Consider the following 25,656-nt stretch of genomic DNA (forward strand, 5'->3'; position numbering starts at 1 on the left):
ATTCAGACATAAACTGTTCAGACACAAACTGAAAATGAGGAGCTTCTCATTGCCCTGAGAAAGGGTGTCAGGTCATGTACTTAACACCATATTTGGTAACTTTGTGTCATATTCTAGACTGAGCACGGATTACAAATGTTTTGTATCATCTCCTTCGTTGGTTGTGATTTCCCAGATTGTTACAGAGGCTCAGAGTGATCCCAAGTAGACTCATGCTATGCAAGAAGCAATGGAAGCCTTGAGCAGAAATCGAACATGGGAAGTGGTAGAGATTCCTGAAGCGGCTTATCTGGTGGGAACCAAATGTGTCTACACCATTAAGTACAAATCAGATGGGAATGTTGAGAGGTACAAAGCTCGCCTGGTTACCAAGGGGTTTAATCAAAAATATGGGATTGACTACTTGGAGACGTTTGCTCCTGTTGGGAAGATGAAGACTGTTAGAGTTATTATTTCTCTAGCAGTGTTGAAGGGGTGGAAGATGTGCCAACTTGACGTTAAGAATGTTTTTCTCAACGGAGATCTTGAATAAGATGTGTATATGTGTATGCCCCCAGGATATGAGAAATTGGGAAAATGTTGTAAACTGAAGAAGGCTTTGTATGGGCTCAAGCAATCTCCCCGAGCATGGTTTAAACGTCTTAGACTTGTGATGAGAAAAGATGGCTACAATCAAGGAAAAGGAGATCATACGCTGTTTGTAAAAAATGAGGGTAAGGTTACTCTTTTGTTAGTCTATATTGATGATATGATTGTTACAGGCAGTATTATTTGTATCGCACGATATGGGCTCATACCGTGCGATACGTATCGTATAGGTTTGAAAAACCTATACGATACGCTTGTGTATCGTAGGCGTATCGGCTGTATCGTGCGATATGGGGGACGTATCGTACGATACGCCCTGATACACCCCATGTATCGTACGGTATAGGGATAAATTTATTTTTTGTGGTTTTTTACAAAAAAACTTTTTTCTCCCTCTTTCTAAACATATCTAAAAGTTGTCAGAGGGGAAAATTTTACTAGTTTTTCTACAAAAATCACCCATTTATGTGATAAATCGTCGATTTAGAGGAGAACTTACCTGTCGATAAAAAAAGGTTAACTCATGGGCCGTGGGGATGATGGGAAATTGATTGATGATAATCATAATATATTATTTGTTGCAAACTTGTAATGTAATCTAAAACAGTTTAAAGTTTTGATGGATGTTTATTATGTTGTTATGAATTTCTTATTTGTCATTTCTAAATGTTCAAAGTTGTTAATATCAATGTTGTAAAACGCGTATCGTAAGGCGTATCAGTCGGGCTTTAAGATATGCCGTATCGTAACCGTATCCTAAATTTTTTTAAAATAATAATAATAAATAAGAAAAAATTAAAAAAAATCAAAAATAATTAAAAATAATAAATGCTTCATAGAAAACATGTTTAAGATAATGATAAGATTTATCATTGCTAAATGCTATGAACTTACGCATTCACGGTTCATCATTCATCCTTCATACTTCATGGACATCAAAATTCATAACAATATCATTCAATTTCAATCAGCAAAGCATAAGTCATAAAGTGATAAAACATTCAAGTGTTCAACAACCATAGATTCATAACTCTTAAGTGGTTTGATACATATAATGATTCATCATTCATAATCTTCATCATCTTCATCTTCATCTTCATCGTCAAAAATTGGAAGATCCTCACCAACATATTCAACAACAGCAGTGGCACTAGCAGACTCTCCTTCATCAACAAAGCCTTCTGTTGTTTCAGCTTCAAGGTTGAAGCATTCAAGATCTTCAGCATCAAATATTGTAGCCGGTTCTTCAATCCAAGGCTCCAGATCGTCAAAGTTTTCCAAGCTGATAGGATCGAACTGAGATGTGTGCTTCCTTGCTGATGTTTTTTGTAATTCTCTACGTTACATAAGATAACACTTGTTAATATATAATTTCACATAAATATATTGTACAAAAAATGTAAACATTAAGCTATATTACCTTTGTTTCAACCTCATATTATATCGAACAAAGACAAGGTCATTCAACCTTTTATGTTCAAGCCTATTACTTTTTTCGCTATGGATATGTTGGAACACACTCCAGTTTCTTTCGCATCTACGAGCACTGCATGTCTGGCTGAAGACTTGGATTGCAAAACGTGCTAGGTTTGGACAATCAAACTCATACCTATTCCACCACAAATCTAAACAAAAATATAACGTTATAACAAATCAATGTGAAAATCGTAAAAGAATCAAATGTAACAAATGCAAAGTAAATTAAACATTTCTATGAATTTACCTGGACGCATGGTTGTCCTGCCTCGAACAGCGACATGTTGTCCCATGCCCCGATAACATGTATCGTATATATCTAACTCCTTGTTGACGGCATCTTGTTCTCTATAATCTGCCACTAACACGTTAATACAATTCAACAAACCACTTAAGACTTCTCTGTCCTTAAATGTAGGAGAAAATCTAATTCCAGGATTTAGATAGTAAGCTGCTGCATGAAGAGGTTGATGAAGTTGTCCAGTCCACCTTTTATCTATCATCTTCCATATGAGCATATATAACTTTTTCTTTCCTTTTAAGTTGTCTCAAATTCCTTCTTTTGCTTTATCCATGGCCTCATGTAAGTACCCTATGGAAGGCCTATCCTCGCTGTCAGCTAACCTGAGGACTTTCACTAATGGAACACAAACTTTCAATAGCTTCACACATGATTCCCAAAATTCATTATTAAATATGATATCCACAACTAAAGAAGCATTTCTTTTATGAGCATGTGGATATACAACTCATTCTTCACTAGCGAACATCTGCCTCAAAGGAGTTCTTTGTTTCGCCACACTCTGCACAGTCAATACATTTGTGGCAAATCTGGTTTGTGCAGGTCGTATAAATTCAACTCCTTTGGTAAAATTTCTCATCAAACTCAATACATATGCACGATTATAAATAAATTTTGTTACCTCTTGACATTGGTCAATGGCTGATTTCATATCATGCATCTCATTAAGATCTTGAAACATAAGATTAATACAATGAGTGGCACATGGACTCCATATATACTTTTGAAATAACAAATCTCCTGCAGCTCTAGAATTTGCAGCATTAACCGTAATAAATTGTACAATGTTTGCAGGTCCAACATCTTGTACGACATTATCAAAAACGTTGAACAAAATCTCAGCAGTCTTAGGAACATCAGACAAGTCAAGAGATTTCAATAGCATTGTACCTTTAGGACAATAAACAAGAAAATTTACAAGTGTTCTTGACCATGTATCAGTCCATCCATCTGACATAATGGAGCAACTTGTTTCCTTCCAAGATAATTTCAATTCATCGCAATGTTCAGGCACTTCTTTCACTGTACCTTGAAGAATTTTATCCGTCAACTGATGTTATGATGGCATTTTGCATTCGGGCCCTATAGAAACAATCGCATCTGCCATGGCTTGGAATTGAAAAGAATTAGCTGCATTAAATGGAATACATGCATCATAAAACCATTTCCCTACCATCTTTTGTGCTTGATATAGCATATCTTTAGATGTCATGACAGCACGAATTTGCGACTGACCACCTGGGCTAGTATATGATGGGAAAAAACTCTTAATAGAGCCAACGCTAGACCTGCCAGTAGGAACTCCACCACTAGGTGGTCGCATACCACGCCTGGCCCTATCTGTTGTGCCACATCTCTTCCTTCCTGTTACGCCAGATCGACCTCCTTCATACATAATCCATTTTCCTCTACAATTTTTACCTCTTGAGGTCTCCAAATATGTTCGTAGAATGCTATCATCTTCATCATCACATTCATAAGCTTCTTCCTCTTCTTCTTCATCTTCCAAAGGCTCATTATAGCCTACATCTGCCTCTTCAATTTCTTTTTGTATCCTCTTTTGATGTAAAGCATGAAGCATATCTAAACATTACTGACGCACATATGGAGGCAAATGTTTGTTTGGTCCTCCAACACAAAGAGACGCATCTTTGGAGGTCCTTGCCAAATGGTGTTTCATTCTACTAATCCCTCCTGAAAATATATTCTCACAGAAGCTACATTTGAGTTTCAAGCGGTTATTCTCCTTCACCCTTTCGCACCATTGCCATGTGGGATCCATATCTTCAAAAAAAAAAAACGAAATCCTATGGTAAACTTAATGAAAAACACTCAAAATCTTTCAATCTATGATTATACGGTAATAAATTATGAATACAGGGTAAAAACATGAGATTTCATACCTTACGAAGAAGAAATGAAGAAAACCTCTTTCCGCTCAACGAAAATCAACCACCCACGCACAAATTGACCCCTTAATCTTCGATTTCACGGTGAAAATCAACTTTTTGATGGTGAAAATGGACAATCGCCCTCCCAGACGGCAGTATCCGAGCTTGAGAAATGAAGAACAGATGCTTCTTTTCATAAAGAAGCCGAATAAGTAGGTCTCGGGCTCCCTTTTTCGAAATCAGTCTGTATCGTACGATACAGGGTGTATCACCCCCGTATCGTACGATACGGGCCCTGTATCGCACAATACATGCGATACAGGAACGATACACCCCCTATTTACGATACGGGGGGTGAATCGTACCTTTTTTTAAAACGATACGGTACGTATTGTACTATAGGAGGTACGTATCGTACGATACAGGGTACGTATCGTACGATACGGGGTCTTATCATACGATACGTACAACACTGGTTAATATATTATGGCTTATGAATGATGTGATGAGTTTTTTTAAATATATATAAAACATGACTTTTTTAACAGATTTTTTGCTTTTCCTAATTTATCAATTTTTTTCTATTTTTTTTATTTTTAAATATTTTTATGAATTAAAAAACTAATTTACGATACATTACGCTACATTTACGATACGTTACGATACGGTGTATAGGTCGACCCAAACGATACACAATACGCTATGCCTTTTATAACATTGGTTACAAGTGATGATGAAGATGAGATAACAAGATTAAAGGTTTTACCGGTTGTTGAATTTGATCTCAAAGACCTTGGCAAACTAAGATATTTTCTTGGTATTGAAATTGCTAGATCAGGTACGATTCTGGTGCTAAATCCAGTGTTGCACGTATTGTACGATACGAGCCTGTATCGTACGATACGTACTGCACCGTTTTAAAATTATGGTACGATACACCCCTCGTATCGTAATAGGGGGTGTATCATTCCTGTATCGCACGCAGGGCCCGTATCATACGATACGGGCTGATTTCGCAAAAAGGGGTCCGAGACCTACTTATTCGACTTCTTTTTTAAGAAAATCCTTCGTTCTTCATTTCTCACGCTCGGATACTGGTGTCAAGGAAGGAGATTGTCCATTTTCACTGTGAAATAGAAGATTAAGGGGTCAATTTGTGCGTGGGTGGTTGATTTTCGTTGGGAGGAAAGGGGTTTTCTTCATTTCTTCTTCATAAGGTATGAAATCTCTTGTTTTTACCATATATTCATATTTTTTTACCGTACAACCGTAGATTAAAAGATTTTGAATGTTTTTCATTAAGTTTACCATAGGATTTCGTTTTTTTTTTCTTTTGAAGATATGGATCCTACATGGCAATGGTGCGAAAGGGTGAAGGAGAATAACCGCTTGAAACTCAAATGTAGCTTTTGTCGGAATACATTTTTGGGAGTGATTAATAGAATGAAACACCATTTAGCATGGACATCCAAAGATGTGTCTCCAGGATACAGTCAAAGAAGTGTTTGAACATTGCGATGAGTTGAAATTATGTTGGAAGGAAACAGGTTGTTCCATTATGTCAGATGGATGGACTGATACAAGGTCAAGAACACTTGTAAATTTTCTTGTTTATTGCCCTAAAAGTACAATGTTCTTGAAATCTCTTAACTTGTCAGATGTTCTTAAAACTGCTGAGATTTTGTTCAATGTTTTTGATAATGTCGTACAAGAAGTTGGGCCTGCAAACATTGTACAGTTTATTATAGATAATGCTACAAATTATAGAGTTGCAGAAGATTTGTTATTTCAAAAGTATATAACATTTTTTTGGAGTCTATGTGTCACTATCTTAATGAGATGCATGATATGAAATCAGTTATTGACCAATGTTAAGAGGTAACAAAATTTATCTATAATCATACATATGTATTGAGTTTGATGAAAAAATTTATAAAAGGAGTTGAATTAGTACGACCTGCACAAACTAGATTTGTCACAAATGTATTGACTATGCAGAGTGTGGTGAAACAAAGAACTCCTTTGAGTCAGATGTTCGCTAGTGAAAAATGGGCTACATATCCACATGCTCATAAAAGAAATGCTTCTTTAGTTGTGGATATTGTATTCAATAACGAATTTTGGAGATCATGTGTGAAGCTATTGAAGGTTTGTGTTCCATTAGTTAAAGTTCTCAGGTTAGCTGACAGCGAGGATATTCCTTCCATAGGATACTTATATGAGGCTATGGATAAAGCAAAAGAGGCAATTCGAGACAACTTAAAAGCAAAGAAAAAGTTATATATGCCCATATGGAAGATTATAGATAAAAGGTGGACAGGACAGTTTCATCAACCTCTTCATGCAGCAGCTTACTATCTAAATCCTGCAATTAGATTTTCTCCACCATTTAAGAAGGACAGAGAAGTCTTAGGCGGTCTGTTGAATTGTATTAATGTGTTAATCAATGTTGTACGTATCGTACGATACGACCCCGTATCGTACGATACGTATCGTATCGTTTGAAGAAAACGATACGATACACCCCTCGTATCGTAAAAAGGGGGTGTATCGGCCCTGTATCGCCCGTATCGTACGATACAGAACCCGTATCGTACGATACGGGGCGATACATCCCGTATCGTACGATACGGCCTAAAAACGCAAAAGGGGGCCGAGACCTACTTATTCGGCTTCTTTTTCAAATTTTTCTTCAGTTCTTCATTTCTAACGCTTGGATAATGCCGTGAGGGAGGGCGATCGTTCATTTTGACCGTGAAGAACTTGATTTTCATCGTCAAATCGAAGATTAAGTGGTCGATTTGTGCGTGGGTGCTTGATTTTCGTGGGAAGGAAAGGGGTTTTCTTCATTTCAGACATTTCTTCTTCGTAAGGTATGAAATCTCATGTTCTTACCATGTATTCTTAATTTTTTACCGTATAATCGTAGATTTGAAGACTTTGAGTGTTTTTCATTAAGTTTACCATAGGATTTCGTTTTTTTTTTTGACGATATGGATCCTACATGGCAATGGTGCGAAAGGGTGAAGGAGAATAACCGTTTGAAACTCAAATGTGGCTTCTGTGGGAATACACTTTCAGGAGGGATTATTAGAATGAAACACCATTTGGCAGGGACCTCCAAAGATGCGTCTCCTTGTGTTGGAGGACCAAACAAACCTTTGCCTCCATTTGTGCGTCAACAATGTTTAGATATGCTTCATGCTTTACGTCAAAAGAGAATACAAAAAGAAATTGAAGATGCAGATGTAGGCTATAATGTGCCTTTGGAAGATGAAGAAGAAGAGGATGAAGCTTATGAATGTGATGATGAAGACGATAGCAGTCTAAGAACAGATTTGGAGACCTCAAGAGGTAGAGATCGTAGAGGAAAAGGAATTATGTATGAAGGAGGTCGATCTGGCATAACGAGAAGGAAGAGGAGAGGCACAACAGATGTTAGGGCCAGGCGTGGTATGCGACCACCTAGTAGTAGAGTTCCTACTGGTAGGTCTAGTGTTGGCTCTATTAAGAGTTTTTTCCCTTCATATACCAGCCCAGGTGGTCAGCCGCAGATTCGTGCTGCTATGACATCTAAAGATATGCTATATCATGCACAAAAGCAGGTAAGGAAATGGTTTTATGATGCCTGTATTCCATTCAATGCAGCTAATTCTTTTCAATTCCAAGCCATGGTAGATGCAATTGCTTCTATAGGCCCCGGATTTAAAATGCCATCATATCATCAGTTGAGAGGCAAAATTCTTCAGGATACAGTCAAAGAAGTGTCTGAGCATTGCGATGAGTTGAAATTATGTTGGAAGGAAACAGGTTGCTCCATTATGTCAGATGGTTGGACTGATACAAGGTCAAGAACACTTGTAAATTTTCTTGTGTATTGCCCTAAAGGTACAATGTTCTTGAAATCTCTTGACTTGTCTGATGTTCCTAAGACTGCTGAGATTTTATTCAATGTTTTTGATAATGTTGTACAAGAAGTTGGACCTGCAAACATTGTACAGTTTATTACAGATAATGCTGCAAATTATAGAGCTGCAGGAGATTTGTTATTTCAAAAGTATAGAACATTTTATTGGAGTCCATGTGCCACTCATTGTGTTAATCTAATGCTTCAAGATCTTAATGAGATGCATGATATGAAATCAGCCATTGACCAATGTCAAGAGGTAACAAAATTTATCTATAATCATGCATATGTATTGAGTTTGATGAGAAAATTTACAAAAGGAGTTGAATTAATACGACCTGCACAAACTAGATTTGCCACAAATGTATTGACTGTGCAGAGTGTGGTGAAACAAAGAACTCCTTTGAGACAGATGTTTGCTAGTGAAGAATGGGCTGCATATCCACATGCTCATAAAAGAAATGCTTCTTTAGTTGTGGATATTATATTCAATAACGTATTTTGGGAATCATGTGTGAAGCTATTGAAGGTTTGTGTTCCATTAGTTAAGGTTCTCAGGTTGGCTGACAGCGAGGACAGACCTTCTATAGGGTACTTATATGAGGCTATGGACAAAGCAAAAGAGGCAATTCGAGACAACTTAAAGGAAAAGAAAAGGTTATATATGCCCATATGGAAGATTATAGATAAAAGGTGGACTGGACAGCTTCATCAACCTCTTCATGCAGCAGCTTATTATTTAAATCCTGTAATTAGATTTTCTCCTACATTTAAGAAGGACAGAGAAGTCATGCATGGTTTGTTAGATTGTATTAATGTGTTAGTGGAAGATTCTACAGAACAAGATGCTGTGCACAATGAGTTGGATCTATATGATAGTTGTTTTCGAAACATGGGACTACCTGCCGCCGTTCGAGCCAGGACAACGATGCGTCCAGGTAAATACATAGAAATTTTTAATTTACTTTGCATTTGTTACATTTGATTCTTTTAAAACTTTCACATTGATTTGTTATATTTTTGTTTAGATTTGTGGTGGAATAGGTATGGGTTTGATTGTCCAAACCTAACACGTTTTGCAGTCAAAGTCCTCAGCCAGACATGCAGTGCTAGTGGATGCGAAAGGAACTGGAGTGTGTTCCAACATATCCATAGCAAAAAAAGGAATAGGCTCGAACATAAAAGGTTGAATGACCTTGTCTTTGTTCGATATAATATGAGGTTGAAACAAAGGTAATATAGGCATATACCTTAATTAATGTTTACATTTTTATGTACAATATATTTATATGAAATTATATACTAACAAATTTTCTCTTATTTAATGTAGAGAATTAGAAAAATCATTAGCAAGGAAGCACACATCTCAGTTCGATCCTATCAGCTTGGAAAATTTTGACGATCTAGAGCCATGGATTGAAGAAGAACCAGCTACAATATTTGATGATGAAGATCTTGAATGCTTCAACCTTGAAGTTGAAGCAACAGAAGGCTTTGTTGATGAAGGAGAGTCTGCTACTGCTGGTGCTGGTGCTGAATATGTTGGTGAAGATCTTCCAATTCTTGACGATGAAGAAGAAGAAGAAGATGAAGATGAAGATGATGAAGATTATGAATGATGAATCATGAATGAGAGTCAAGTCAAGAGTGCTTTCTTTTTATATGTATCAAAAACTTAAGAGTTATGAATCTATGGTTGTTGAACACTTGATTGAATGTTTTATCATTTATGACTTTATCACTTTATGGCTTATGGCCTTATGCTTTGTTGAATGATATTGTATTATTGTTATGAATTTTGATGTTTATGAATGATGAACGCGTAAGTTTATAGCAATAATAAGTCTATCATTATCTCAAACATGTTTTCTATGAACAATTTATTATTTTTAATTTTTTCTGATTTTTTTATGAATTTTCCGAATTTTTTTTAAATTTTTTCTGATTTATTAATAATTTTTTAAAAAAATTTACGATACAGTTACGATACGTTACGATTCGGCGTATGTTAAAGCCCGACCGATACGGCTTACGATACGCGTTTTACAACATTGGTGTTAATAGCAGATTCTAGAGAACAAGAAGTTGTGCACAATGAATTGGATCTATAAGATGCTTGTTTTCGGAACATGGGACAACCTGTCGCCATTCGAGCCAAGACAATCATGCGTCCAGGTAAATACATAGAAATTTTTAATTTACTTTGCATTTGTCATATTTGATTCTTTTAAAACTTTCACATTGATTACTTATATATTTTTGTTTAGATTTATGGTGGAATAGGTATGGGTTTGATTGTCCAAACCTAGCACGTTTTGCAATCAAAGTCCTCAGCCAGACATGCAGTGCTAGTGGATGCGAAAGGAATTGGAGTGTGTTCGAACATATCCATAGAAAAAAAAGGAATAGGCTCGAACATAAAAGGTTGAATGACCTTGTCTTTGTTCGATATAATATGAGGTTGAAACAAAGGTAATATAAGCATATAGCTCAATGTTTTTTGTACAATATATTTATATGAAATTATATATGAACAAGTTTTCTCTTATTTACCGTAGAGAATTACAAAAAAATATCAGCAAGGAAGCACACATCTCAGTTCGATCCTATTAGCTTGGAAAACTTCGACGATTTGGAGCCATGGATTGAAGAAGGACCAGCTACAATATTTGATGATGAAAATCTTGAATGCTTCAACCTTGAAGCTAAAGCAACAGAAGGCTTTGTTGATGAAGGAGAGTCTACTAGTGCTACTGCCGGTGCTGAATATGTTGGTGAGGATCTTCCAATTCTTGACGATGAAGATGGAGAAGAAGATGAAGATGAAGATGATGAAGATTATGAATGATGAATCATTATATGTATCGAACGACTTAAGAGTTATGAATCTATTGTTGTTGGACACTTGAATTGAATGTTTTATCACTTTATGGCTTATGCTTTGTTGATTGAAATTGAATGATATTGTTATGAATTTTGATGTCTATGAAGTATGAATGATGAACCGTGAACGCGTAAGTTTATAGCATTTAGCAATAATAAGTCTATCATCATCTAAAACATGTTTTCTATTTAGAATTTACTATTTTTAATTTTTTCTGATTTTTTTTTTAAATTTACGATACGATTACGATACAACTTATCTTAAAGTCCGACCGATACGGCTTATGATACGCGTTTTACAACATTGGTTAAATCAAGGAAAGTATACTCTGGATTTACTGAAGGAGGCAGGAAAACTAGGGTGTTGACCGGCTTCTACTCCTCTAGATGTTGGACACAAACTCATTATTAAGGATGGAGAACCTTTTTATGAAGAAGCTAAGGGGAGGTATCAACGTGTGGTTGGAAGATTGATCTACCTCAATCTGACTAAACCTAATATCACCTTTGCCGTAAATGTGATGAGTCAGTTCATGCACGCGCCTACAGATGCTCACTTGAAGGCTATCAACAGAATCTTGTGTTACTTGAAGAGGAATCTTGGCAACGGGTTTCTATATGTGAAACAAGGGCCGATTGAGATTGAAAGGTATTCAAATGCAAACTAGGCAGGCTGTGTTGATACTAGAAGAGACCTACTTCAGGGTACTGCGTTTACTTGGAGGGAAATCTTCTTGTGTGGAGAAGCAAGAGACAAGATGTTTGTTCTCGCTCAAGTGCAGAGGCTGAATATAGGGTTGTTGCTACTGGAGTGTCAAAATTACTGTGGCTGAGAGTATTACTGACTGATATTGGGATAGAGATTGAAGGACCTATGAAGATGTACTGTGATAACAAGTCCGCAATCAATTTGGCCAACAGCCCTGTGTTACATGACCGAACAAAGCATGTTGAGACTGACCGTCACTTCATCCGGGAGAGAATTGATGCCCGAGAGTTTATTCTACCATATATGAAATCTAAAGACCAAACTGCTGATGTTCTGACTAAAACATTACCTGTGACTCCATTTGAGAAAATGTATCCAAGTTGGGCATGCTTATATGCATGCCCAACTTGAGAGGGAGTGTTGACATATGTTGTAGTTGGGTCACCTATCTGGGTATGTATATGGACTCGATCCAGTGTGTTACTATTAAAGCCCTACTTAAGCTGTGTAAACCCTAATTTCGGTGTGTGAATGATAATTAAAGAGAGAGAGTGTCTGGAGGCTAGTTGGCACCAGTCGTCGTCTTCACCGTGGTTTTTTCCCTCTAGTTGAGAGGTTTTCCACGCTACATCTGTGTGTTCTTCTTTCTATTTGCTTTTACTGTTTCTACAATAACAATTATAATGTATCTTTTGTACTTCACTCCGTTTAGAACAAATATTGTTGCTTTTCCATTTATGTATCATGGACACTTCGAAAAGGTAGAATTTAAAAGTACCCATTGTCGATGCAATACAATGCTCGTGCTGGTATGGAACACTGTTTGGACATGGTCGATTTAATTTTTCTAATTTTTTGGTATATTTGGTATGTAAAGAATGAATTTGTGTTTATTTGCTTAGAATCTTACTATATATAATTATATATATATATATATATATATATATATATATTGAACTTACCACATCCGGTACCCATCTGACATAGCTTAAGAGCATATCACAACTAGCTAACAATTACAGTACTTAACTTCCATGCCAGGACCAGTCAAAATACTACAATATTAGTATAGCAAGTTGCAAACCCTCTCTAGGTAATCCACATCAAACAGATGCAGACAGGTGTGCTGTTTACAATACCATGTGTTAACTGTTGTCCAGAACGTTATAAGAACACCATAATTCTTCTCTAAACAATTTTATGGCAAATGTTATAGGGGAAACAAATACTTTGGAATTCTAATGTTAGAGTACATACTGCAACAGATCCCATATCATATTATGATTGAAAATGATGACAATAACCAACAGAAATACATGAATTGCTTACCTGGATATCATGTCCAGCTTTCTGGAGGAAATCACGATCTGCTCTTGTTAACTGAAATGTTTTCTCCACAGTATACAAAGGATTACTCCTGGAAGAAAGACACATTCAACTCATTATATAATATAGATAAACTCGGTAATCTCTAAATAAAATTTTCAAGAAAGCAAGCATTATATGCTTGCTAGCCACATCCATGCATATCCGCATGCAGAATATCTAACCAAAGATTCCAAATAACACTAGGTAATTTTTTAAGCTATAAGAAATGGGAGTTATAATTTATAAAGCCATCAACAGTATCACAAGAAAATCCACGTGGCAGGAAATATTGGAATATTAAAATCAGCCAGTTATGGCACATAGATTTCATTTTATATAGAGTATAAAAATGAATGTAATGACAAAGAAATGTTAAGGTGGCAATAATTGTAAAGTAAACATGAGTTGGATGAAACCATCATACTCGACCAATCAAGACATCTCAGTTACTACATCTAGTCTTCTCATCATTGCATACAGACATTAGCTTAACAAATAATATGGCTGACTGACGCTTCCAGTTCTAGATGGTTATTGCAATAGAAAATAAACATAATCTTAAATAGAGGCTGCTTTAGAGAATCAGAGTGACTTGCAGCCTTGAATTCCAGGCATTCAACTGCATCAACAAGTTTACTTAACCTATTTAAACTAAACAGGCGATGAAATAAATAATCAGGATAGAGGCCCAGTTCAAGAAACCTACTACTGGAATATGAAAAAATCTGATTAAATCTTAAATCGCTGACTGCAACTCTTGATCTGAAGTCGGCAAGAAACTCATACAGTGCCTGTGAGGATTTTTAGTTAATAGAATTGATTACTCAAGACGAAATCATATTTTGGCCACATGTTTCAGAGTTGTTTTCAGAAAAATGATGGAGGAAAGAAAAATCCAGGAAAAATTTAAGGATCAAAAAGCAGGTTGTAGGTATTACTTACTGGCAAGTGCTCAACTAGCTGATAATCTATACATACACATAGCATCGGATTTCTGATAAAAGTTGAACCAAGTTAAGTCAGGAACTTGCGGAATTCTAAATTTAATATTTAAATACTCACCCCTCCGTTGCCGCAATCGCATTTGCCCATCTTACTGGAAGTAGTGGATGCCCCAAGGTAACCCAGAACCTGAAAAACATTCCCAAAGACTTAACTGTAATTAATCATGGATATCAAAATTGGCGGCACTCAGATGCTTTTGACAACCTAACATATCATCCGCTTTCAGACATTAAACTAGAAAGCTCATCCAGATTGATTACAAAAGAATTTTGAAAAATTAGCAGGGAACAAGGTCAACAGTCAATGGAGAGGAGGCTGCAATGCTTACTATCTGTTCTCCCAGAAACATCAATGAAACTATGTTATATAATACACAGGCGCACTTTCAGGATCCAAAAGTAATGATGAGCACTGGTCAAAACATGGATACAGACTACACAGATATACATCGTGGGGCTTTCCCAAGTGTCCCAAAAAAATACTGCATCTTAATTTGCACAGATAAGTACGTAGTTCAAGCTATGCCACATGGTTATCGGATCCACAAGCAACAAACTAATAGCATTCTCGGTCGCTGCACCTGCACCCAAGTCATATTGTCTCAGGTGCAGCAACTATTTTGGTGAGTTCATGTAACATGGCATCCAAGACAACCAAGACAAAAACACAAAAACTTAGTAAACCAGTGCCTAAGACTGTCCCAAGTGCCACAATAATTCATATAACAGATTATTAACCACGAAAAATATTATGCACCCAATAGAAATAAACCAAGGGATAATTCTCAGGCTTTCGCTATGAAGACTACAGCCTACACTACACTTTCAAGTATGACATATGCAATTTGGTTGGATCGAGTGTCTTCCGTATCATGCGATATGTATCATACAAATTTGAAAAACCTATACGATATGTCTACGATACACAATACGCTATGTCTACGATACACAATACGCTTGTGTATCGTAGGCATATCGCCCGTATCGTGCGATATGGGGATCATTATCATATGATACGTCTGATACACCCCCGTATCGTACAATACGGGGATAAAATGATATTTTACGACTTTTTTAACAAAGAAACCACTCTTTCCCTCTTTCTAAACAGGTCTAAAAGTTGTGAAAGGGGAAAGTTTTATTAGTTTTTCTATAAAATTGCTCATTTATGTGATAAATCGTCAATTTAGGGGAGATCTAGCTAGTGGAGAAGAAGGTTTGCTCATGGCCCTGTGGGGATGATGAGATCTTGTTTGATGATAATCATAACATATTATATGTTGTGAACTTGTAATGTAATCTAAAACACTTTAAAATTTAAACTTTAAAGTTGTGATGGACGCTTATTATGTTATTATGAATTTTTTATTTCTCATTTTTAAATGTGTTGTTAATATATTATGGCCTTATGAATGATGTGATGAATTTTTTATATAGAACATAGTTTTTTAAAATTTTCTTTGTTTTTCCTGATTTTACCGATTTTTTCTTTTTTTTCTCTATTTTTTCTATTTTTTATTTTTATGAATTAAACAATTAATTTACAATGCACTACGCTATGTTTACGATACGTTACAATACAGTGTATAGGTCGGCCCGACCAATACATGTTATGCTATGCCTTTTACAACAATGATTGGATCTAATATCTTGGTTGCTTCGACCAATCTGGTTACATAGATGTGTGCCACGAAGTTGAAAAATGAAAAGCTGTAATGAACCCTTAATTTTTCTTTTTCTGGCCAACAGATATATTTCTGAACCTACAAACGCTGATGTGTTTATGTTCATTGTGTTGCCAGAGGAGCCTAGATTTACATCAAAACTCAGATATTCAAAAAAGTTTGTCTCAGCTCATAACTGAATGCACCCAATAGATCAAATGTATGGGTTCAGATTTACAAAAACCAGAAAGAAATAATGCAAGGCCAATTGGACATGCATCAGCTGTCCCACAAAAAGATATAAAGAACTACAATAATTAGCCAAGATGGTGGTACACACTCCCATTGACATGGATTCAGGCACAAAATTTAATTGATTCTATGGAAGTATCTATGAGAATCCATTACATGTTAATTAAGTTTAATCACCTCAAATACAGCATCATGTTATTGATTTTAAGTAGTATCAACTATCAACTCAATTTGACTGCAACTCAAAAACTCTATGCTGCAGATAATGTGAACTTATTAATCAATTTATGGATTGGATTCCATTTTCCCCATGCAGGGGAACTAATGATTGGTTTGTTCTACAAAGATTTTGGATTTGTTCAGAATGAGAGGGACATCAAGCTGTTCACAAGGGTCAACTTGATCCTCTTCACCAGGGATCGCATATGAGGTAACCCTAGGAGAGTAGCCAACTCCAACTATCGTCCATGTACGATCTGTACTAAATCTGACCAACTACTCATCCTACCTCCTTTACGTTCTTACATATTGACAGCCCACTTTGTCCCAGTAGTCTTTCAGTGGAATGTTTCAGTCCTCTTCCCCGTCATTTCAAAAAAAGTGAACCACCGGTTCAGGTACATGTAATACATAAAAAGATAGTGAGCAAATTATAGTAAAATGCATGTACTGTTGAATTAGAAGAGTTTATATTTGTAGGTGGTTCTTTGCAATATTTAATAGTTATGAAGTCTCTTTAAACATTCCTCTATTTTCGGTTGATGTACTTTGTAAACCTCTCTTTAACCCTAATCTCTTTATTATGGAGATTAGGGTTAGTAAATGAAACAATGTTTCTCTCTCTAAGGCTGCCGGCTGTAACATGGTATTAGAGTCGGCGATCTCCACCCTTCACCGCCGACGGCTGTCATGATTTTCCGGTGACCCCTTCTCCTCTTCCTCTCCCAACTCTTCCCACTTCTTCTCTTCCTCTATCCTTCCTTTCTCTCTCCTCTCTGCTGAACGAAAGATAGTGAAGCAGGGTGGAAAGGGAACCTAATCACATGTGAGAGGTATGTGTGATTAGGTCCCCAATGTCGATGTAGTGGAGCGTAAGCAACTGCGTGGGAGTTGCAGTAGAAAGTTATAAGTCAGATCTAGCTTCGTGGATGAATAGCAGCACATGGACTTCATTATTATTCAGATCTAGGGTCATGGAAAAGTAGTTGCATGTGGATTCTTGTTCAGATTTGTGCTTGTTGAAGATTAACTGCACGTGGACCATATTCTTATCATATTTTTTGCTAACTGTGAACAGTGGCAGCAAGTACAGTAGTTGCACGTTGGGTATATTTTTTTTCAGATTGAATGATTGTTTTATAATCTGGTGGACTGATTTGAATAACAGTATTTTTTTTATATGCATACGTGAATACGTAGAAGCCTGGTAGACTGTTTTGAACAGCAAGTTCATATATTCTTGTTCATTTATTAATTGTTGTGATTGGTGGACTGATTTGAACAGCAAAGTTTTTTTATGCATACGTGGAAGCCTGGTGGACTGTTTTGAACAGCAAGTTCATATATTCTTGTTCACTAATTGATTGTTGAGATTGGTGGACTGATTTGCTGAGCAGCAAGTTGATAGAAATTTGTTTAAGGACTACTTTTGGTGCGAATATATATATATGTATATATATATATATATATATATATATATATATATATATATATCTGCTGCCTAAGTTTTCTCAAGTTGATTGTTGCACGCTATACTCTTTATTGTATCATAGTGCAACCAGAATAAGATCACATTGTCAAGTCGTGCACTGTGGCCGCTGAAGGCAAGACAAAGATGCAGCATGAGCATAAGAACACATGCAATCTCTTTTCTTATGGCTCTACTGTAAAGTTAGATGGATGTAACTATGAGATTTGGTCCGGTGTATTTATGATGTCTGTGATTGGACATCGGAAGGAACATGTTATAGAAGAAGATGAGCATGTGATGAATAGTGAAAGATCTAGTTTATGGAAGGAAAATAATAATATTGTCATGTCATGAATCATGAATAGTGTGCAACCACAGATTACTTCTATTATTGCATATTATACCTCTGCCAAACAAATGTGAGATTTTTTGAAGCAAACGTACTCAAATGAAAAGAATGTTAGCAAGATCTTGCAGGCGGAGGAGGAATTACTTAATTTGCAACAGGGTGACCAAAGTCTTGCTTAGTACTTCGCTTCCATCTATGAAAGACTTAAAGCTTTGTGTCCTCCATGTTCCACATGCCACAAGACTCATGGTAAACAATCTATGGTGGCAAAGTTTCTACAGGGTCTTTCTCCCAAATATTCAGTAGCAAAGGCACAGATGTTGACTGGAACAGAAATTCATGACCTAGCTGAAGCTTACAACAGACTCAATCGTCTTGCTGTGACTCTTTCTCCGCCTTCCACCGATGCTACTCCCTCTACTTTGGTAGCTTTAGGAGGCCGTGGACGTAATTTCTTCAGGGGGAGGGGCATAGGTCGAGGGTTAGGAAGAAGTCGTAGGAGATTTCAGTGCACCTTCTATAGGAAAATAGGGCATTTGCAAGACAGATGTTGGGATAAACATGGTTGTCCTTCCGCTATACCCCTAGGAAAAGGTGTTGCATCTAAGCAGGGAAAGAATTCATTACAGTCTCCTATTGGATCTACCGAGGCAGCTTCATCAGTAGTAGAGGGGCCTTTATCTTCTTCCAATAATGAGACTGTGACTGTGAATATCAACAAGTCAGAGTATGAGGAGTTCTTAGCACACAAATCTACTCAACCGTTGGCCTCTACAGTTATGATAGGCAATGTTATGTCCGTTGATACCAGTGTTGTGCGTATCGTACGATACAGATCATACCGTTTTGAAAATACGGTACGATACACCCCCTGTATCATAAATAAGGGGTGTATCGTTCCTGTATCGCACATATCGTGCGATACAGGGCCCGTATAGTATGATAGGGAGCAATACACCCCGTATCATATGATATGGACTGATTTCGCATAAACCCACCCAAGACCTACTTATTCGACTTCTTTTTGAAAAATAACCTTTGTTCTTCATTTCTCACAATCGGATACTGCCGTCAAGGAGGGCGATTGTCCATTTTCACCATCAAAAAGTTGATTTTCACCGTGAAATCGAAGATTAAGGGATCGATTTGGGCGTGGATGGTTGATTTTCGTTGGGAGGAAAGGGGTTTTCTACATTTCTTTTTCGTAAGGTACGAAATCTGATGTTTTTACCACATATTCATAATTTTTTACCGTACAATCGTAGATTGAAAGATTTTAAATGTTTTTCATTAAGTTTACCATAGGGTTTCGTCTTTTTTTTCCTAAAGATATGGATCCTACATGGCAATGGTGCGAAAGGGTGAAGGAGAATAACCACTTGAAACTCAAATGTAGCTTTTGTAGGAATACATTTTCAGGAGGGATTAGGAGAATGAAACGCCATTTAGCAGCAACCTCCAAAGATGCGTCTCCTTGTGTTGGAGGACCAAACAAACTTTTGCCTCCATTTGTGCGTCAGCAATGTTTCAATATGCTTCTTGCTTTACGTTAAAAGATGATACAAAAAGAAATTGAAGAGGCAGATGTAGGCTATAACGAACCTTTGGAAGATGAAGAAGAAGAGGAAGAAGCTTATGAATGTGATGAAGAAGATGATAGCAGTCTAAGAACAGATTTGGAGACCTCAAGAGGTAGATATCGTAGAGGAAAAGGGATCATGAATGAAAGAGGTCAATCTAGCATAACGAGAAGGAAGAGAAGAGGCACAACAGATATTAGGGTCAGGCATTGTATGCGACCACCTAGTGGTAGAGTTCCTACTGGTAGGTCTAGTGTTGGTTCTATTAAAAGTTTTTTCCCTACATATACTAGCCCAAGTAGTCAGTCGCAGATTCGTGCTGTTATGACATCTAAAGATATGTTATATCATGCACAAAAGATGGTAGAAAATGGTTTTATGATGCATGTATTCCATTTAATGCAGCTAATACTTTTCAATTTCAAGTCATGGCAGATGCAATTGCTTCTATAGGCCCCGGATTCAAAATGTCATCATATCATCAGTTGAGGGGCAAAATTCTTCAGGATACAGGAGTTGAAATTATGTTGGAAGGACAACGGTTGCTTCATTATGTCAGATGGATGGATTGATACAAGGTCAAGAACACTTATAAATTTTCTGGTTTATTACCCTAAAGGTACAATGTTCTTGAAATCTCTTGACTTGACTAATGTTCTTAAGACTGTTGAGATTTTGTTCAATGTTTTTGATAATGTCGTACAAAAAGTTGGACCTGCAAACATTGTACAGTTTATTACGATAATGCTACAAATTATAGAGCTGCATGAGATTTGTTATTTCAAAAGTATATAACATTTTTTTGGAGTCCATGTATCACTCATTGTGTTAATTTAATGCTTTAAGATCTTAATGAGATGCATGATATGAAATCAGTTATTGACCAATGTTAAGAGGTAACAAAATTTATCTATAATCATACATATGTATTGAGTTTGATGAAAAAATTTATAAAAGGAGTTGAATTAGTACGACCTGCACAAACTAGATTTGTCACAAATGTATTGACTATGCAGAGTGTGGTGAAACAAAGAACTCCTTTGTGTCAGATGTTCGCTAGTGAAAAATGGGCTACATATCCACATGCTCATAAAAGAAATGCTTCTTTAGTTGTGGATATTGTATTCAATAACGAATTTTGGAGATCATGTGTGAAGCTATTGAAGGTTTGTGTTCCATTAGTTAAAGTTCTCAGGTTAGCTGACAGCGAGGATATTCCTTCCATAGGATACTTATATGAGGCTATGGATAAAGCAAAAGAGGCAATTCGAGACAACTTAAAAGCAAAGAAAAAGTTATATATGCCCATATGGGAGATTATAGATAAAAGGTGGACAGGACAGTTTCATCAACCTCTTCATGCAGCAGCTTACTATCTAAATCCTGCAATTAGATTTTCTCCACCATTTAAAAAGGACAGAGAAGTCTTAGGTGGTCTGTTGAATTGTATTAACGTGTTAGTAGCAGATTCTAGGGAACAAGAAGTTGTGCACAATGAATTGGATCTATAAGATGCTTGTTTTCGGAACATGGGACAACCTGTCGCCATTCGAGCCAAGACAATCATGCGTCCAGGTAAATACATAAAAATTTTTAATTTACTTTGCATTTGTTACATTTGATTCTTTGAAAACTTTCACATTGATTACTTATATATTTTTGTTTAGATTTATGGTGGAATAGGTATGGGTTTGATTGTCCAAACCTAGCACGTTTTGCAATCAAAGTCCTCAGCCAGACATGCAGTGCTAGTGGATGCGAAATGAATTGGAGTGTGTTCGAACATATCCATAGAAAAAAAAGGAATAGGCTCGAACATAAAAGGTTGAATGACCTTGTCTTTGTTCGATATAATATGAGGTTGAAACAAATGTAATATAAGCATATAGCTTAATATTTTTTGTACAATATATTTATATGAAATTATATAAGCACACATCACGGTTCGATCATATCAACTTGGAAAATTTTGACGATCTAGAGCCATGGATTGAAGAAGAACCAGCTACAATATTTGATTATGAAGATCTTGAATGCTTCAACTTTGAAGCTGAAGCAACAGAAGGCTTTGTTAATGAAGGAGAGTCTGCTACTGGCACTGCTGGTGCTGAATATGTTGGTGAGGATCTTCCAATTCTTGATTATGAAGAAGAAGAAGAAGATGAAGATGATGAAGATTATGAATGATGAATCATGAATGAGAGCCAAGTCAAGACAGCTTTCATTTTATATGTATCGAACGACTTAAAGTTATGAATCTATGGTTGTTGAACACTTAAATGTTTTATCACTTTATGACTTAAATGATATTGTTATGAATTTTGATGTCTATGAATGATGAACAAGTAAGTTTATAGCAATAGTAAGTCTATCATTATCTTAAACATGTTTTCTATGAAGAATTTATTATTTTTAATTTTTTCTGGGTTTTTTATGAATTTTCTGATTTTTTTTTATTTTTTCTGATTGATTAATAATTTTTAAAAAAAAATTACGATACGTTACGATATTTTACGATACGGCGTATCTTAAAGCCCGACCGATACGGCTTACGATACGCGTTTTACAACATTGGTTGATACTGCTCTATATGATACAGGTACTACTTGGATTATTGATTCAGGAGCATCGAAGCATTTTTGTAGTAGACCTTCTATGTTTATCGTGCTACACTCATTACTTCAAACACGTTATGTGAGACTTGCAGCCGGTAAATGGTCTCATATTATGGGTTATGAAAATATTAAGATTTCTCAGTCTATGACAATTCCTAATGTGTTATATGCTTCTAAGTTTCTCACTAATATTTCATTAGTTGGACAATTGATTAATGATTTACATTGTCGTGTTACATTTCACTCTGCTGTATGTTTATTTCAGGACTTGCAAACTGGGAAGCAACTGGTGGAGGCTATGAGAAAGGGGGCATCTACTTCCTGTTTGATTCTGTGCGTATTGCAGCAGTCTCGACTTCTTCATTGTTCTCGTTCTTCCAGTGACATCTTAGACTTGGTCATCCATCTGTTTCCAAGCTCTGTCACCTACTTCTTCATCTATCAGTACCAGAATCGTTCCTCGTTCCAATGTGAGACCTGTCAACTTGGCAAGAACACCCCTAGCAGTTATTCATTGAGTCTTAGTCTGTCCAGTTGTAGACTATTTGATCTTCTTCATGTTGATGTGTAGGGTCCTAGCAGAGTTGCTAGTAGGTCTAGATTGTGTTATTTCCTTGTCATCATTGTTTATGATTATTCTCAAGTCACTTGGGTTTTTCTTTTGAAAGAAAGGTCTTAAGTTATATGTACTCTCAAGATCCTTATTATTGAAATAAAGAACCAGTTTGGTATTCTTATTAAAGCATTCGCACTAATAACCCCCTTGAGTTGAAGACATATACCAAAATGAAATTTTACTCTGATAATGACATTTCTCATCAGTTTACTTGTCTTCATACCTCCCAGCAAAATGGAGTAGCTGAGCGGAAACATCGCCAACTTTTAAATGTGGCACGCTCCCTAATGTTTCATACTAATCTACCTACATATTTTTGGGAGATGCCATCTTCACTGTCTGGTACTTAACCAACCGTTTAGCCTCATCCTCCATTGACAACAAGGTTCCCATTAAACTTGTGCACCCACAACGACCCTTATTTTCAGTAGCTCCTAAAGTATTTGGTTGCACATGCTTTGTTCACATACTTGGACCCACACGTGATAAATTAGGTGCCCAAACCATTAAGTGTATCTTTATTGGCTACTCCGGAAATCATAAAGGTTACAAATGCTTTGACCCCTTGACTCAAAAAGAGTATATCAGTGTGTGACATTTTTTTAGTCTCAGCCTTATTATAGTTCTTCACCTACCTCTATTGAGATGCCATTGTCATCGGACCCACTACCTATTCCTCCTATTCCTTTGGAATCATTCCCTTACGAGTCTCCTTCTAGGGATTCTCCCGCCGTAGTGTCCAAGTTTCGTGATCATCCGCTGGTCTACACACGTCGACAGGACCCTTCTTATGATCCTTCCTCAACCGCTTCTCAGGAGGTAAGTACATCTGAAGTGAGTATACCTAATCCATCTGATTCCTGTCAGAACTTACCTATTGCTCTTCGCAAAGGTAAGCGACAATGTACTCTGCATCTTATATTTCATTTTATTTCTACTGATGGTATTGGTAAAAGTATGCAACAGTTTATTCAAGCTCTGGCTGCCCATGCAGTTCCTACTTGTTACCAATAGGCCTTATTAAGATCCTCAATGGAGACAGGTCCACAGGCTATGCAAGATGAGATGGATCAGCGAGGCACTTGTGAACTTGTTGATCCTCCTCCTGATTGTGACATTGTTGGCTCCAAGTGGGTATTCACAGTGAAATATAATTTTGATGGTTCTATGAAAAGATACAAAACTCGATTGGTTGCTAAGGGCTGTACGCAAACTTACGGGGTTGATTTCTTTGAGACTTTTTCTCCTGTTGCTCAGTTGGGGACCATTCGTCTTATCATCTCTGTAGTTGTATACCGTGACTGACACATGAATCAGCTTGACGTCAAAAATACATTTTTGTACGGTGATCTCGATGAGACTGTGTATATGCAACAACCACCAGGCTTTATACGACACAGGGAGTGTGGAAAAGTGCGCAAACTGAAGAAAGCTATTTATGGACTCAAGCAGAGTCCTCGTGCGTGATTTCACAAGTTCTCTGAGGTAGTCTCAAAGTGTGGCTGTGCGAGATCCCCTCTTGCTCATTCTCTGTTTATCAAGAAGAATTCCAAGGGTATGACCATTCTAGTGGTTTATGTTGATGATATTATCCAGACAGGTGACTCCGATCAAGAAATTTCTGATACAAAGTTGTTTCTTCAAAAACACTTTATGACGAAAGATCTTGGTCAACTACGATATTTCTTGAGAATAGAGGTGGCTCGCAACAGGGAATGTGTAGTTCTCTCTCAACGAAAGTATGTTCTTGATTTATTGCAGGACATCGGGATGCTAGGAGCTAAACCGGCCACTCTACCTATGAATCCACGCATATATCTTCATGATGACCAATCAGAATTAGTGGATTCTCGATCATACAGATCTCTTATTGGAAAGCTTCTCTATGTTATTGTGACCAGACCAAACATTAGCTTTGCAGTGGAGAAACTAAGTCAATTTATAGAAAGATCCAGAAAAGTTCATTGGGATCTATGTCACATAAGTACGGGTACGGGTGCGGGTACCGGTACGGACCATTTTCAAAAAGTTTGGGTACGGGGGTACGGCCGTACACACACGGGCATATATATATATATATCAAAAAATTTCAAACAAAATAACATATTCACACATATATATCAAAAATTTTCAGGCGATGAGTTTTCTGCACACACAACCGGTCGTCGCCGGCGGCGAAGGCAGGGATGGAGGCGGAAGATGAAAATGAAAACAAAAAATGAAAAAAACGCAAACTCACCTCCTACTGTCGACGTTCCGCCCTGCGTTCTCCGCCCCTGCCGTCGCCTGTCGCCGCTGCTTCGTTGTCGGAGAGAGACGAGAGGTAAAGTGTCGTAAAGACAGAAACGAAAGGGTTTCATTTTACTTTTTCTTTTTAACGTCAAAACGATTTTCAACGTTAAAATGAAATAAACGTTTTAAAAAAATGGACAAAATTGGACTCGGTCAATGTTGACCGTGTTCAATTTTGGACGGATACGACCTCCGGTACGTTGACTGTATCTGGTACGGTCAACGCGTACCGGAGCCGTACCCAGCCCCGTACTGGTACCGGTACCGGCCGGTAGGGTACGCCTCCTTTGGAGGCGTACCCGTGTATCATAGATTAGAATGCTGTTTTAATGGTGGTCAAATATTTGAAATCGTTCCCTGGCAAAGGATTTTTGTTCAAAAAAAGGCAAGACCCTAGAAGTGGAAGCCTATAGTGCTGCCTATGCTGGCTCAATCAAAGACAGGAAATCTACCACAGGATTATGTGTATT

The 25,656-nt window shown here is 37.0% G+C and overlaps 3 protein-coding genes across 7 annotated transcripts in view; 1 reads left to right on the forward strand and 2 right to left on the reverse strand.

The window, feature by feature from the left end:
- The window catches only part of LOC116254503 (E3 SUMO-protein ligase SIZ1), a 63,018-nt gene that overhangs the window by 19,618 nt on the left and 17,744 nt on the right, over positions 1-25,656 (reverse strand). Inside the window, exons 8-9 of the mRNA XM_031629928.2 lie at positions 14,187-14,255; positions 13,086-13,173 (exon numbers count right to left, since the gene is read on the reverse strand). Coding sequence (XP_031485788.1) covers positions 13,086-13,173; positions 14,187-14,255 — 157 coding nt within the window. The remainder of the gene's footprint in view (positions 1-13,085; positions 13,174-14,186; positions 14,256-25,656) is intronic.
- Positions 1,494-8,364, reverse strand: LOC126410076 (uncharacterized). Its single transcript, XM_050077946.1, has 4 exons — positions 8,242-8,364; positions 2,312-5,978; positions 2,009-2,213; positions 1,494-1,924 (listed from the first exon to the last, which is right to left on the reverse strand). Exons 2-4 carry the CDS (start codon positions 2,580-2,582, stop codon positions 1,651-1,653), a joined length of 750 nt encoding a protein of 249 aa, XP_049933903.1. The 5' UTR covers positions 2,583-5,978; positions 8,242-8,364; the 3' UTR covers positions 1,494-1,650.
- LOC126410075 (uncharacterized) lies at positions 5,989-24,739 on the forward strand. Of its 5 annotated transcripts, none has more exons than XR_007573449.1 (2): positions 5,989-9,208; positions 21,347-24,739. XR_007573449.1 is itself a non-coding variant. In XM_050077944.1 (2 exons), exons 1-2 carry the CDS (start codon positions 7,251-7,253, stop codon positions 21,172-21,174), a joined length of 1,788 nt encoding a protein of 595 aa, XP_049933901.1. In that variant the 5' UTR covers positions 5,989-7,250; the 3' UTR covers positions 21,175-21,319. The 5 variants fall into 5 exon arrangements, 2 of the variants coding, with proteins under 2 accessions (XP_049933901.1, XP_049933902.1); XR_007573447.1 differs by lacking the exon at positions 21,347-24,739 and adding an exon at positions 9,495-10,848 and having other exon boundaries at positions 5,989-9,397; XR_007573448.1 differs by lacking the exon at positions 21,347-24,739 and adding an exon at positions 10,448-10,848.

This window comes from Nymphaea colorata, chromosome 5 (assembly GCF_008831285.2).
Source record: "Nymphaea colorata isolate Beijing-Zhang1983 chromosome 5, ASM883128v2, whole genome shotgun sequence".
Classification (NCBI taxonomy): domain Eukaryota; kingdom Viridiplantae; phylum Streptophyta; class Magnoliopsida; order Nymphaeales; family Nymphaeaceae; genus Nymphaea; species Nymphaea colorata.